At 38.6% G+C, this 16,304-nt stretch overlaps 1 protein-coding gene across 2 annotated transcripts in view; it reads left to right on the forward strand.

Moving 5' to 3' along the window:
* The first annotated feature begins 406 nt into the window (after nt 1–406).
* Nucleotides 407–16,304, forward strand: part of LOC140141521 (xaa-Pro aminopeptidase 2-like) — a 57,498-nt gene continuing 41,600 nt past the window's right edge. For both annotated transcript variants that reach the window (XM_072163405.1, XM_072163406.1), the window contains exons 1-8: nt 407–568; nt 4,324–4,442; nt 5,023–5,139; nt 7,201–7,264; nt 9,546–9,686; nt 11,398–11,496; nt 11,897–12,097; nt 15,802–15,915. In XM_072163405.1, coding sequence (XP_072019506.1) covers nt 517–568; nt 4,324–4,442; nt 5,023–5,139; nt 7,201–7,264; nt 9,546–9,686; nt 11,398–11,496; nt 11,897–12,097; nt 15,802–15,915 — 907 coding nt within the window. In that variant the 5' untranslated portion in view covers nt 407–516. The remainder of the gene's footprint in view (nt 569–4,323; nt 4,443–5,022; nt 5,140–7,200; nt 7,265–9,545; nt 9,687–11,397; nt 11,497–11,896; nt 12,098–15,801; nt 15,916–16,304) is intronic.

A 16,304-nucleotide genomic window follows, 5' to 3' on the forward strand; every position in this document is an offset into this window, starting at 1 on the left:
TGACAAATATAAAATAGGCCCTATAGTGCCAAAAAAATCAGGTTTGAAAAAAATTAACCAATTTCATATTATAAGATCGTATATTATGGCTTTAAAGCTAACGAAAACACTAGGAAAATAAAGCCAAATAAAGAAAGAGACGAAGAGGTAAGACATGTTAAAAGAAAGGGTATGCCTATCATGTCCCGGGCCATCAGTTGGTCCAAAAGCTCCAAAAGTCTTTTACTATCTTCAGTAGATAGCAACTCATCGGAGAGATGGATGCATGGCGTATGATCATGATGATGACTAGAAACAACGGAATGTAGGAGTAGTCCATGATACGTTACGCTTTACGCAGTAATACCAATCTGCTCATACGCGTAAGAAAGTTAGGCTAATTATTTCGAAACCGGAAGTACTCAACCGACGCCCGGGCTGTACCAGTCGCAATCTGCAGTGTAAACAAAGCTGAATTTGACAGACAATTTTCATGTTTTTCCAGCTATTAGAAGGCTTGACTTGATTACCAGAAATATGCCGTCCATGAGAGCGTGTGTAGCGCTCATCGCAGTTATTCTTGTGATTGGTAAGAGTTCGTAAAATTATTTAAAACGTCATGACAGCAGTCAGCACATGATTCATGAACAATTTGCATGCATTCATGTGTGTGCATGATAAGTAAGCTTATCAAATTATTACCTTGTACCTTTTAGAAATTCTCCCCGTAGACCTCCTCGTGGAAGTGTAACACAGGGCTGACGAGAGTGTGGGACGTTAATGTTTACTTCTGGTCGTCGTCGTTGAGATCTGCTCCACTTGTTCAGTTGTTTTGATGTCTACAGTCGATTGGGGTAATTTGTTCCAAGATTAAATTGTAAGGGGGAAAAATGATGTAGCGAACTGGCTTGTTGTAATGAAATTAGAGTTGCTCTGGTATTGTTGGTTGTGCGTATGTCTTGGTCTGTAAACTTTCTTGGTGGTGTATCTATTCAATTCAAGCTCAAATCCACCATGAATTATTTTGTGAAAAGCACATAAACGTTGCTTTTCACGTCTCTGCTCCAAAGTGTTCCAATTTAAGGTTTGAAGCATATTGTTCACACTTGATTTCATAGTCTCCTAAGACAAAGCGTGCAGAGCATCTTTGCACCATTTCGAGGAGTTTTGTGTTTTCTTTTGTGACTGGATTACATGCTATCGAGGCATACTCGAGGTGTGGCCTAACCAAGGTTAGATACAGCTTCTCTTTAACACCTTTGGAGCAGTTATAAAAGTTCCTCCTGATGAAATTGAGCATTTTTGTTGCCTTAGTAGAAGCATGTTTTGTCTGCTTGTTCCACTTGAGATTGTTTTCAATATGCATGCCTAAATACTGATGATTTGTAACTTCTTGAAGATGTTCCCCCATCATGGTGTAGTTTGCACTCCCTGGAGTTCTTTGTCTTGATATTCTCATGACATTGCATTTTGCGGCATTGAACTTCATGCCCCATTTATCAGCCCAATTTACCAAGCTATTCAGGTCTTGTTGAAGAGACTCTTCATCCTTCTGGTCTGAGATGGTACGGTAGATAATGCAATCATCAGCGAATAATCTTGCCGTCACTTTTACGGAGTCCGTGATGTCATTAATAAAGAGTATGAACAGATGAGGCCTCAATAGTATACTGTGCCTTGTGGGATACCACTCAATAAAGGCATCCAATCTGATGTTTTCCCATTCACAACAGTCCTTTGGTGATGGTTTGTGAGAAAAGATTCAATCCAGTTGAGCGTTTTATTTAGTAGTTTAGCTTCTGTAATAGCCTACGGTGCGGAACTACATCGAATGCTTTGCTAAAATCAAGTATAGCAATATCACAAGTCTTTTTGTCGTTGTGTGCTTCTTCCTGGATAGCACATCATACATACACATACATGTATAGCTCCTTGGTACTCACGGTCAGAGCTATACCTGATCTCATGTACCAATACCTTGTGTATTGGTACATGATTCAGCGGTATACTTTCAAAAGCGTCACATGTACACCAAATACAGCCCCGAAATGGTCTACTTTTAGCGTGCCTTAACTCGAAACAGTTTAGTCAAAGTTAAAAATGCGATCCCCAGCCCTTTGCTTACCTTGGACGAATTTGCAGTATTTTCCGCTAGCTCCGTGTTGAAAAATGTCCGGTACTTGCCCGGTACAAACATAGAAATGGCCACATTTGCTTCAGTCCTGGTATGAATATTTCTTCGTAATCCAATGGTTCCAACGTGGGCATCACGATGATAGTCTCCTACACAACCAGATTGTGTCGGCCTGACGCTCGTCGATCCTAAAAGTGAGGACAGCGTGAGCTCTTACCTGCGTAAAAGTCTGTTCGACAAAGGCAATAAGGATGATTGACAGCGCCGTTCATTGGGCGGAGCCATTATATTACGTCATGACAGCAGACAGGTTGCGCTGTTCTCTGACCTTGACTGTTCGTCACGTAGACATACCGTGACCTGGGTACACGTACAATGCGGGGGGGATGCGACTGCGGCCGCCATTTTGACACGCGGTATCTACTCTTCAGAAAAATTACTTTTGGTGACGTTTTATATCAAACAATTTTCGATAACGGATTTCTACTAGGATTTCAATTTTTATTAATGAAGGTGCATGTAGTTTTGAGGAATAACACGGGATGTTTGAGTTTTATTTCAACTGGTGGTGTAGGAAGGTGAGTGAATTCGTGAATGAGGCCGGGATTGAGGTTTCGTTGTTTCAACGATCCGATAGTAGGATCTGAAACGTAGGCTAAAATGTCTAATGACGCCATGTTTACATGAAAACATTAGCTGTTCTTGAGGTCAGTGTCGTTGAATTAGTTACCTAAATTCCTTTCAGGATATTCTGATTTCACTTATTTATGATGTGTACGAAAATTCACCATATAAACTCAAAAGTGTGAATGCAAGCTGTTATTGCTGACAATAGAAACATTGTTGCAAAGTCATTAAAAACAGGTATGTATTACAGACGTACTTTGGCCGAAACGAGATACAGGCCAGTTAGGCAGTCTAGGTCAGAGCCTGTGAGTTCCAATTATTGGAACTAGTGCACATTAAACACATAAAAACACTATACTCAGCACCTGTTGGAACTTGTGAGAGACCCAACACTTGTGCTGACAGCCAATTTGGTCACTTCTCACTCCCTATTCAAAATGTGACATGTACACCAATTACAGTCCCAGAAATGGTCTTCTTTTTAGCGGACCTCAATTCCGAAACATTTAGTGATAGTAAAAAAATGTGATCCCCAACCCTTTGGTCATGTCTGGTTCCACACCTCAAATACCAAAATGGCAGCTCCTGCACCTCAGATTCACAACTTTAGATCACTATCACGCATGCGTATCATGATGTCAAGCTGCTCATCAAGTATCACATGGTCTCAATCGGTACATCGGAGTGGTTGGAATTGACACAAAGTGCTTGACCTTACAGGGGGTAGAGATATAATGCATATTCATGTTTTTCATGACATTCAATGTCTGCTGGCTAAACAGCGATACGGAAGAAGTATTCATTACCTTGACTGAAAAATGTGACATTTTCGATGTTTGTCTTGTAAGCCTAGATTCCTTGATCTTAAGGTTAGCAACCAACTATTTGAAACTGTTGCGATCTTGTGAATGCTAGTGAGCTTTGGCAAAAATTGCATTGATCATTTCAATTTTCATAGCGAGTGTGTAGAAGAATTCAAATATCACAGATAGTTTTGTAGGTCATGTGGTTCTTGAGTATGTTGTAGGGCCTAAACTAGAGGGCTGAAACAACAACACCTAATGTAAAATGTACATACCGGTACTCATTAATTAGTTTTTCAACAATAAATCAAGCAAGTTTTCAAAGTATGATTTAATGAACTATTGCAAAACATCAAAGTGTTATTTTTCAATAATATATTGATTTTGATAATGAAAATCAATTTCTTTTTGGCTGCTTCAACCAACAATACATTGTGTACCCTTAAGAAAGGGGACATTCCCTCACATTGCGGCGGAGAAAGCAGAGGGTGCTGTTGCTTTTGTCGAACATGCAGATTCCAACTGCGCTTATTTGATGAAAATTGTGCATATTTAGCAATTTGTTGTCAATATTGATCAAATTCTTGACTAATTCAATAAAATTGTTCAATTTTGGTCTCTGAGTGGTGGGCTCCTGTGCTTAAATTGCAGATGAGTGGTGGGCTCCAAAACTGAGTGGCTCTGCTGCCCACCACCGCCCACTGTAGCTACAACCCCGGTACCCGTCACTATCCGCTATATTTAAGATAACAAGAAACTAATTTTAAAATCTCATTGCAGAATCACTCCTAGTGTCAGCAACTCCAGAAGCCAGAAAAGAACCAAAGCGTTTCAAACGCAGTCTGCATAGAACCAAGAGGGCAGCACATGATATACGCAACTGTGAAACATCACCAACTGTAAGTACAGGCTCTACGGGGGGTCTTTTTTAACCCACTCCACACATTTGTCACCTGCAGATAACAATTTCCAAAATTTCTTTACAAATTTCAGAATTGTTCATTTGCATGACCATACAATATACCGTATTGTTTGTATTAAACGCCCCCTCTCTCATGTACGCCACCTCCCCATTTTTTCAATGAAAAATGGACAAAAATGCAAAAATTTCCATGCAATATCATGTGAGTAAGCTTAAAAATGCATCAGTCATTAGTGACGATCGCTAAATTGCATGGACAAAACCTATTATGACTCAAACTTCCATCCAGTTCATTGCCTATTTATGGTAGAATTTCTAGAAGTAAATCATATTCTTGCTTAATATGCACTTACAAAACGTCCCGAATTCCATAGTATTTAGTTATTTACCGCAATATTCGATACGAGGCGCCATCTTGGAGTATTAGTAGGCGTAAATTCCTCCTTTCTACAGGAGCACCATCGGGAATAACCGGTCAATACAGGCCACCCTGTATCATTTAAATAATTATTTGCAATATTAACAGCCGAGAGGAAATTTGTCCGTTTTGAATTCAGTACTTGCCACCAACAGTCATCAGAACCGAGGAGAGGTTAAAATTACTGCGGGATCGGATGCGAGAAAGAAGATGGGATTTAGACGCTTACATTATATCCAATACAGACCCGCATCTGGTAAGTTATCTATTGGGGTTCAGATGTCATGATGGGTGGGAATTAGTGGGGTTGTATGGGAGAAAGAAGATGAGGTTTATGTAATGGGGGTCAGACAATCTATGTGGATACCTGGATGGAAACTTCATGTATCATACCATAGATGGAAACTTCATGTATCATACCAGGAAGGTAGACTGTAGCCTATGGGATCAACGATAAGTGGGGTATGTTAGCAAACTGAAAGTATTATAAAGGAAGCTAGCGTGTAAACGCTGACAAGTTTTACAGACATTTTGCAACATTGATTTGCAAGATTTGAGTATGTTTTTATCAAAATGATTTTTTTTTTGTAATCACCAGGAACATGATTAGGGAATTTCCATTATTGACAACCTCCTCTACCCCTACAACTAAGTCAAACTGGTGAAATTGTCAGTAAGGCATGTCTGACACTTTGAGACTTTTTTGTCTATTTTGATTATTTCTGTAGAAATTGTCTTTTCATGAAAATAAGTTTTAGCCAAAATGATAAAAGTGATGCGAGCAGGGTGATGGAAAACTTGGAATCAACTTTCATTAGCCTTAGTGATGAATTCGTCGTCCGTATTCCATAGTGGCGTATAGTGGGGCGCCACGAATAAACAACTTTTCGAGAAAATCGGGTTTGAAGAAATGCCAATTTAAAATCGAGTTGTGTAAATCAGACATTCATTATATTTTGTAAATGATGTGAAATTTCTGTAGTAAACTAAATAGATTTTATTGTTTATATTTTTCAAAAGAAATAAATACATACTATTGCTGGCAAACTGAAAATAAAACTGTACGTCACTATGGAAAACGAACAAAACGCAATACCCTAACCTAACGTTAACCGCACGCCACCTCGGTCGCCGTGTAATCCCTATGGCGTTACTTTTCGTCGTTCAGTATTCCATAGTGGCGTATAGGTCCGATCACGCCAGACGCCACTATGACATCGATGTTTTCATTTTGCCGATATTTCGTAATTATAAGATGTGTATAAAAAGTGGCGTATGGTCAATACGCCATTATATCCTTCATTAATATATTCTCGTTCATTAATTGGTTAAACGAGTATCATGTGACCAAAAATAGTTTTGCTATTTTGCAAAGCAGTTAAAAAGCCGACTCAAAGTGCTATTTCCCCGGGATATATTTTTTGCTATACTCCCTCTGAGCGCGTATGACCTCATGGCCGCGTCGCAGTTCCTAGCGGTCGGTGCAACTCGCCACATACGCGGGATATCGCTACCGGTTCTGGGGTATTAATGTGCAGCAAGTCGTGTTGTCTTGCGAAGTACACAAGCAGCAGCACAGAAGTGCAGCTAAAATACGGCAGTTTAATGACATAATCTGAGTTACATCAGGAACAATATCTTAATATTGACGGCGAAATAACAGAGAACATGGTTACTCGTTTCACGGCGGTATTGTAGAGGTTAAAACATTACGACGGTAAGCTTTATAGCCACTCAATTGTGTGCGTGCTTTGTGCATGTAGGCCTACGTGTATTCAATCAAAACAAAGCACGGCAAGCCTAGCCTAGCCTTGATTATGCTAGGGCTTAGCCTACATTTATGCCTAGGCCTATGTCTATGATAAAGGCCTTTCTATTATTTAACCAATTAATGAACAAAGAATATATTAATGAAGGATATAAAACAAATATTTACTGCTCTAAATTAGGGATCTGGTGGAATCTATTGGTCCCCTCGGTGAACTGGAGACCGTGAGCCTACTATTTCCCTCGACCTGGCGGTCTCGGGAAATAGTAGGCTCACGGTCTCCAGTTCACCTCGGGACAATAGATTCCACCAGATCCTCATGAGCAGTAAATATTTGTATACTATGGAATACAAAAATGTCACTTTGTAACTATATCATACATTTAATTAATTAATTACTAATTAATTAGCTAATTATGACTGATGAGACTTAGAAAAAATGAAAGAGAACATCATTAAAAACATATGTGCCAATTTTCAAAAAAATGACCGAAAATCACTATACGCCACTATGGAATACAGCCGATTTAATTCAATTTTTTTTTTCAGAGTGAAGTGCCTCCATTGAGGGATAGAAGACAAGAATTTATGTCTGGATTTAGGGGTGCATATGGTAAGAGATTCTTCACACCAACACACACACCATGCACACTAGGGACCAAAAATGGTCTCAATTCAGCAGCACAATTCATTTAAAACCCACATTCAACATTGAAATTTGACCTCAAGTTGTGGACTATGAGTTTTTGCACACAATGCAGTCAAAGGTCATTAAGTTGAATGTAGAAACATATATTGGGGTTAGAACTGTGGTGAGAGGGATGAGTGAGATCCTAGCGACACACCCACCCACACCTAAAGTTTTTTTGGCTTATAATTGGCGAAAAAAAATAACTCATAACATCGTGTACATTAATATAGAATGGTGTGCATGCAGTTGGGTGCAGCACTTGCCACTTACCCTAGATGCGTTGCCTCTCTGTACTCTGTACTCTCTGTGGCGCTTGCTTTATGTGAGCGTGAGTTAGGAATAAATTGACATGCAGTACAAAAACTGAATCATTTTCGCCAATTATAAGTCGAACAAACTTAACTTGCATATTATCACCTTTCCCAGGACTCTAAATTTGAAACCTTGTATGTCACAATATCGTAAATGTTCGCCTAATGGCGCACATGGGCACCTTTGCCTTCAGGTAAATTTCGTGTACAAATCAGGGGTGTGATTTTTCCGGATTTTTCCGGATTTCCGGATTTTTGGGATTAAATTTTTTTTTCGGATTTTCAAAAAAACAAAAAAAACATTTTTTAAAAATTTTTTTTGTCGCTTTTGGAGTGGTCCTGGACCAAGAGCTAAATGGTTAACAGAGATGTCACATTTCCGGAATTTTCAGTTTCCAGATATGAGAAAATCTCCAATTTTAAAATGAAAATTCCTTAGAACCCTGACTGGATGATTTATTGACACACTGTACTGTGCAAAAATGGTGATGCAATTTCTCATGTGTATGTGAATGATATGATACTGGAAGTATGTATTCACAGATAATAAATGTTTTTATACTATAAAGTGAAGTATTTTAACAGTTTCTCATTTTTGCATTTTACCCCATGAAATTGCATCTCCAGTGGTGCTCAAGTGTGTAAAACCCCTCTGGCTTCGGGGGGCTTCGCCCCCTCGACCCCTACCGGGGCGTTGCCCCTGGTCCCCACCAGGGTCCCTTAAGTGGGCCCCTGGACCCCCGGCCGCAACAGGCGAGAGCTCGCTTCGCTCGCTCCGCTTCGCAATTTCATTGCCTTGGGTTTTTTTTCAAAAAGCACCAATCACACCCCTGACAAGTAGAGAACTCCATCCTCTAAAAATCCCAACAAGAATTAAGGGTACATGCCCGTAATTGCTGGTGGAATTTTTTGGGGGAGGGCACTTTTAGTTTGTGTCTAAAATTCCAGTTATGTCAAGGGAGCCCATAGCACCATTAGGCGAACGTTTACGGTATGTTCATGAAATCTCAACATGCATCACTGTGGATTCACCCGCATTTTCACATAAGCGACTGTGATGATACAGACGAAATAATGGACTTGTTTTATAGTAAACAAACACACAATCTCCTGTTCTATTTTTCCAAGGACTGTGTGTTAAAAACACACAGTTATTACCAGGACATTTATGGCAACTCATCATCATTCTTAGGACATGCAACGTTTCAAATTTGAGAAGTATAATTTTACAACATTTTAATATTTTGGAAATAATTTCAAAATTTTACTTTTAATAAACACATGAATTGCAGAACATTAATGGCAAGTTTATTACATATGCCCAATACAATTCACCGCCCTACTCAGCATTTGCCCAATGTTTATTTTGGGATAAATTTACAATTTTCACACACACCATGTATGTGAAAATACCAATGATATATGTGATTATAGGTGTATTTTACAGTGTAGGTTACTTCTGAGGACACAGATTGAGGTTCTCAAAAGGAGGGTAGGTCCTCTATAAATGACATGCTTTCAAGTGTAGGTTCTCAAACATTTAGTAAAATCAATGCACACACACACGTACAGTAAACTTAGATAATTTCCAGTACAAATCACTGGCAATGTGCATGACTATACCATTTTTCACCTTAATGTGGCAGTGATGTCAACGCATTGAAGCAGCTCTTTTGCTCAGGCATCTATGTGACGTATGCATGTGTACACCAGCGCTTTGAGCGAACGCTAGCGATTTGAAGGTTCGCCTAATGAAATCGCACTGATGTTACTGCCACATCAGGGTGAAAATGGTATACAGTTAGTAAAATACAAATGGACAGTTGCTAATTATCTTGGGTTCATCAGTATGACAACCACAAATGATAATCATTGTAATAATTGTATTGTAGGTACAGCTATAGTGACTCTGGATAAGGCTATGATATGGACTGATGCTAGATATTGGATCCAAGCAGAACAGCAACTTGACTGCAACTGGGAGCTGATGAAAGAAGGCACCATTGATGAAGAAAGGGATCCAAATGATCCAGGTAATTATAGAGGCTGTCAGCCTTGTACTGCCACTCTGCATGTCATGCACTAGACATTACGCCCCTGATTACGCGGGAGTCGCAGCGCGTGACGCACCTCTGACAGTCAAGCGTCAACGCGGTGATCTTAGCAACAAGGCACTCCGTACCCACAAGATGGCAGCGTTGACGTCACAATGACTACCTCTATTAGCCACAATGTTTTCAGATTAAAGGAAATCTGTACCATAAACTAATCAATGGCTAATATAGTTATATACCCCTAAATTAAACATACCAGACAGTCTATATGAATTTCGGAATATTCCTAAAAAAGAAAAAGCACTTTTAATCCTTCGTTTCTGCGATTCATGGAAGCCGCCATGATAGCTGCTTACGAATCCTTTCTGCCACAAGCGGTAGTGTAACCTTTCACACAGACCCTCGGCTACCTTCGGCGAGCGTGTGTTGCTTTATGGCATTCGCGACCCCCACAGCGAATTTTGTTTTTTAGTGCTGTTTTACACTTTTCGTTCTCAAAAGACATTGTTGATCATAAATATTACTTAAAATACATTTTTTTATGTTCTTCTGTATTTTTATGGGTAAAAATGGTCGCGTGTTCTTTTGAACGAATGTTGGACCTGAACTTTGGTAGGATTCGTTTCGTGTCACCAAAGTTCACGAGGGACGAGGCTTGTGGTACGGATTTCGCTGGTTTCAAAATCGGGTACCGTTACAGCGTAATAAAAATACATCGGTATCAATATGGCAGCCACCATGGATTGCAAACTGACGGCTGATTGTCGTAAGGAATTAAGAATTTCTCCTTTATTTGGACGTATATAAGCGTGGGACTTTTACTGTTTGTCGCTTTTATTATTACTGCAACTATATAGCCATTGATTAGTTTATGGTACAGATTTCCTTTAAGGGTGATGCAAGTAGCCCAATTTCAAAGTGGAAAAGGCATCCATAATACAAATATGTGGGTGCTTTGCTGAATCTGGCAGATGTAAGGTTGGTCTTAACCCCGGAATTATGAAAACTCTGGGCTTCATAACTGCTAAATTATTGGTGGTCTAAAGTACATAAAAGTATGCATAACATTTGACGAATTCATCTATGACATCAAATTTTGGTGAAAATGCTCAGTTTTGGAGAAAATGCCCCCCCCCCCAAAAAAAACCCCACAACACATTTTTGACACAAATTGTTTAGGCAACATAACAAACAAATTCTCCTCAGTTAATTTTTCTTATTAATAAAAAAATAGACATGGATATAATTTATAGGAAATGTTTTTTTATTTTTTATTTTGACCAACTTCACAAAAAGTGGTTGAAATTTGGGTGAAAATCGTGCTTTTTTTATGATTTTTTACAAATTTAGCATTTTCAACCATATTTGGTGAATATTTCTCAAAGTTGGGCAAAATTTAAAACCAATTTTAAGGATTCTTTTTTTATGCAGGGGAAAGAAGAATTACGCATCACACACTAGCACAATTAAACATGAATTTACAAATGGAAACATGACATGCATAGGCAGATATACCAGAGTAAACTCCGGACATACCTGCCTGTTCGGGGACCTTTTTTAAATCTATTTTTCGTCTCTAGATTCAGAGGCAGGATGTTTTTATGTTTGCCAGCAGCACATGATATCACATTGATTATTTCTATATTTATTTGTCTGTTATAATATGTTTGTTTGTTTGTTTCCACAACAGAACTGCCAGATATCCTGATACCGTCACCTGTTGAGTGGCTGCTTGAATACATGCCGGTGGAAGCCAAGATTGGATTTGATCCCAGACTCATGTCTATAGGTAAGTGTTTGCTTTAAATACCAAGTTACAATCATGGAAAAAAGTCTTGGGATAGTTTAGAACCATGCACTGAAATCGATCCCCCTTCCCCCATAACAATGTTGATCGGTGGGGGAAGGGGAGGGATATAGCTTACAGGAGGGTTGAAGCTACTCGTAGAACATTATTTGAAAAACGTCCATCAAAATTTATGTGACTGGGGATGGAAACAAGGAGTAAAATTTACAGTGTGTCCCAAAAATTGTTTCCATAATTGTAGCTCTCTTTCTGTAGAGACACTACTTTTTTGGCTCTGTGGTTTTGATATGTATTTTGCGTGCTACCTTAGTGTAATATTATTATTAGCTGTAATTTGATTAATTTTATATGCTTGCTACCTAAGTCTACTTATTTTTTTCAGATGAATATTTCCACTATAACTTAACCTTTGAGCATTATGAATTCAAGCGCCTCACCATGGTGTGGATCCAGGAATTTGAATACAACAATGAACCAGATGAGGTGTTTACAAATATCATTGATTACCTTTGGGAGAGAGAGGGCAGCAGACCTGCGTATGCTAGAGAACCGCTTGTTACAGTAGATGCTGATACTTATACAGGTAAATTACTATACTTCCTTCCTTCCTTCCTTCCATATATGTGACCGTTCACGGCGAATGAGCCGTAAATTCTTCCCCCGGTCAATTTTGTTTTATTTTGTGTTTTAAAAATAAACATCATAAACTTAAAATGGTATATCTTTTGACTTCAAACGATATTCAGAAGCGGGGTTATGGTTTGTTAAACTTTGCTCCAACAAAATTATAGCTTTTACGTTTTTACATGTGTCTCTTTGTCCACATTGCTGGCAATAAATATCAAACAGTTATAATTGGCGGTCATTTCAAATCATCCCCAAGTCAACGAGGTTTAAGAAAGTTCTCTCATTGTTAATTGTTGGTTATGCATACCTGTACAAAATACAATGCCTGGTATAACCCACCACTTGAACAGGATTTAGCAAAAGCAAACAAAGACCAGAGCTATTAAAAGTTCTATAGCCATCTAAGGTAGAAGCTTATTATCCACTTCAACAATAGGATTATTGATTAGTTTTTGACTATGAGACAGATGTCGGGCCAGCTTAAGTTACCGATGAATACGACCTTCGTACACATTTTACACCATAACTCAGAATACACTTTAGGGAATTTACGGCTCATTTGTGCTGCCGGGTCACATATGTGCTTACCTCAACTGATTGAGTATCAACGCACAGGCTTTACGTGCACAGTTTGCCTATGCATGATTCTGGAACCTAGGATTGATTGCAGATATCAGACCCGGGATGGTTCCCTTCTTTTTTCGAATAGCTCTGACACTTAATGTGCACAGGGTTTGACTCTTCCTGTACACGGGACCAACAGCTTTATGCGACTTCCGAACCACAAGACATCGCACACACACTATCTATATCTGCTCGTGCTAAGCAGTGAATGGGGGTGAGACGAAATTGTCTTCTTCGATTAGGCACTTTTCAAATTAGTATTTCCTATTCTGTGAGTGCCATCTCCTGTGACTGTTCTATCCAAGAAAAATACCTACTTGTACTGGATTTCACTGTTTGATTTGACCATATCACTACGCATATCAGCCCTCAAATTAACCCACAGCACCCATGGTATTTTGCCGTGGGTGCCCATCCCCACTGCCGTAATGCCCTCAAAATATGCCATTTACCCAAGGCAGTCACTTGCCGTGCCCTCTAATGAAGTTACCGTCGGTGCCCCAGTCCTGCCCCTTCATTATAAAATTATCTATCTATGTTTGTGTGTGTTTTCTTCACTTTTGAGAAATTGCCTTGGTGCCCTTCTCAAATTTTCAACAGTTGCCATGATGCCCTCTTGAAATATTACAAACTGCTGTGCTGCCTTACCTTTTCAGTGAAAATCCAAGGCAATTATCAACTTGCCCTAAAAAAGTTGCTGTGCCCCTTCAGATCCTTAATTCGAGGGCTGACGCATATATTAATTCGTATTCATCTAAGAATCTTGATAAATGTGTAATTAGCTGAATTGTTGACCAATATCAACCAATAATATTGGCCCACATGAATATTAAATGTTTTTGCTACAACGGCAATCATTTTGACAAGATTGGTGACAGTGATGGTACTGCAGACACGGTACCTGGTGCCTATGCAGTAGCATTTTAGTTTTTTAAACATCATGGTCATTTCAAGGGTCCATAGTTCACTATCTCATCCAAAGTGAGTAAACCCTATTCTTGTGGCTAAATCTAAATCTAAACAAATACTCAATAAAATCGCAAAAGCGACATCTAATTGAGAAGAAAAATGGCCTACGTTTATGGAAAGGTGGCAGTTTGTGAAATTTACAGGGTTTGTGAAAAAGAAGTAGAAATGATGTTTTTAAGGATAGTAACTATTTTCAACTGTTGCAATTTGGTCATTCACAGCATCCTGTGAATGGTAGTGAGCTTTGGCAAAAATTGCATCGATCATTTCATAGCGAGCATGTAGAAGGATTCAAATATATACTTTTGTAGGTCCTGTGGTTATCACCTTGGTAAAACTTACATAACTCATTAACAACAATAAATCAAGCAAGTTTTCAAAAGAAGATGATTTGTAGACTGAACTTCTGCAAAACATCAAGGTGTTATTTTTCAATAATATATTGATTTGGAAATGTTAAAACAAAATTAATTTATAGAAATGGAAAATGATAATTCATCATACATGTAAATAGAGCCGAAAAAACTTTTTTAGGAAGGGGTGATACCCTGCAGCATATTCCCCAGACAAATCCCTCTAAATGTTCAATACTGCACGCAAGGTCTCGGCCACCTGTCCCAGGACCAGATGTATTTTCAGGAAATGGATATGTTGCCCATTTACATACCTGGACTAGAGTAAGATCCAAGTTGCTGCATGTTTCAACCCAAACTCAATTTGAGTCGCAATCTTGCATATATGTGACCAGCTCCAACAAAATCCGGAACAAGTCGCCAGGCATGTTTTTAAGTCATAGTCACATTCCCATAAAAAAAAAAATCAAATTTTGGAATTCTTAATTTCATGGTATTTGACCGTGGGACTAAGTGGACTTTCAAATCGTTAAAAGTACTTACTAAAAAGAGGTTTAATCTTATCAATAATTGACAGTTGAACTATGATAATCCCTGTTCAATCCTGTGTAAAGCAGGAAACTAATTAGCCCATTTTTAAGAATAGCAGTTCTGCAAAAATATCAAGGTATCATTTACAAAATTATCCATATCTTGAAAAGTACTGACGCTATAATTTTGGTATCATTTTGAAGCTTATTGTCCCATGCTTATATTTTTATTCAAATCATGAAATGTCAAAAATGCGACTTGTTCCTGGTTTTGTCAGAACGGGTCACATATGGAGATCTAAAATGGAAAATGTATATTAAATCCTGAATATCAGTAAAATTATACCGTAAAACCCCGTCTACAAGCATATAGTGTGCTTCTGATTAAAGCTACATTAATCCAGTCGCCATTATGGAGTTTGAGCAAATAAATTACGGATCCAAACATATACAAACAAGTATTATTTTAAGACCAATCTATTGTATTGGTATACAAATGTATTAACGCTTGCTTCGAATTAATTAAGCTTTTATAAAAAACACTATATATGCTTCTAGACGGGGTTTTACGGCATATGAAGAATGGGGAAAAAGGAAGGTAATTCTAAATCTTGTTGTTAAAAAGATGACTTTCAGTAATTATAATTGGCACATTAAGTTACAGGCTAGGTCACAAAACCCTCATGTTTGGCATCTCTGCTGATTAAAGTACAGACAGGGAACTTCTATTATTATCGGGAATTGCCTGTCACACATGATCGCACACAAGGTCGTAGGCAATTGGTCGGACCTAATCTGCCCAGAACATATTGACCCAGGTCAGCATACCGCCATATCCTTCCCGACATGCTTAGTAGCCAAGTCCGTAGAAGAGTGGATCCACACCCTATGTACACAAATATACATTTGGCCACATTTTATTATACGATTAATACAAATTTATTAAACATGGTAACAAATATTCTCTAGCAAATCGGTTATAGATGGAACTGGTAGGCATATTATAAATTCGGAATATTAAATATCTTCCTGTCCAGCCAGATCTGCGCATGGTCATGGACCTCATCTCGCCCCATTGATTGTGACCTATATTCCCCGACATTGCCCTTATGAACTCACATCTGCCTGGTACAGAGGGATTAACTCCTACATTATAAATTATGTGTTTACTCTTGCTTTTTAAGGATACACATGGGAGGAAAAGATCTTCGGGTATAAAGATGAGAGAAGCCTTCGATGGATAATGAAGGAGAAGAATGCAGAAGCATTGATTATTACCAAGCTGGATGAGGTGGCATGTAAGTACAGAGTACCGTATTGTTTGTATTAAACGCTCCCCCTCTCACAAAATTTCCATGCCATATCATGTGGGTAAGCTTAAAAATTGCCTTAAGTCATATTGGCCCTGTCTGTGACGATCGCTATATTGCATGGACAAAACCTATTTTGACTCAAACGTCCACCCAGTTATTGCTTAATTATTTTAGAATGTCACTATTTTCATCAGATTCTTTCCTCATGATGCACTTATGAATGAATTTTGTTGTATTTACCGCAAAAATATCACATGCCATTCGATTCTGTGGGCGCCGCCATCGGCATGATCAGTAATAGTATTAGTATAGTCATAAATCTCCTTTCTGGAAGAGCACCATCTGGAATTTGAACCTGATTTTGGAAGTTTTTT

This window comes from Amphiura filiformis, chromosome 19, assembly GCF_039555335.1.
Source record: "Amphiura filiformis chromosome 19, Afil_fr2py, whole genome shotgun sequence".
Lineage (NCBI taxonomy): Eukaryota > Metazoa > Echinodermata > Ophiuroidea > Amphilepidida > Amphiuridae > Amphiura > Amphiura filiformis.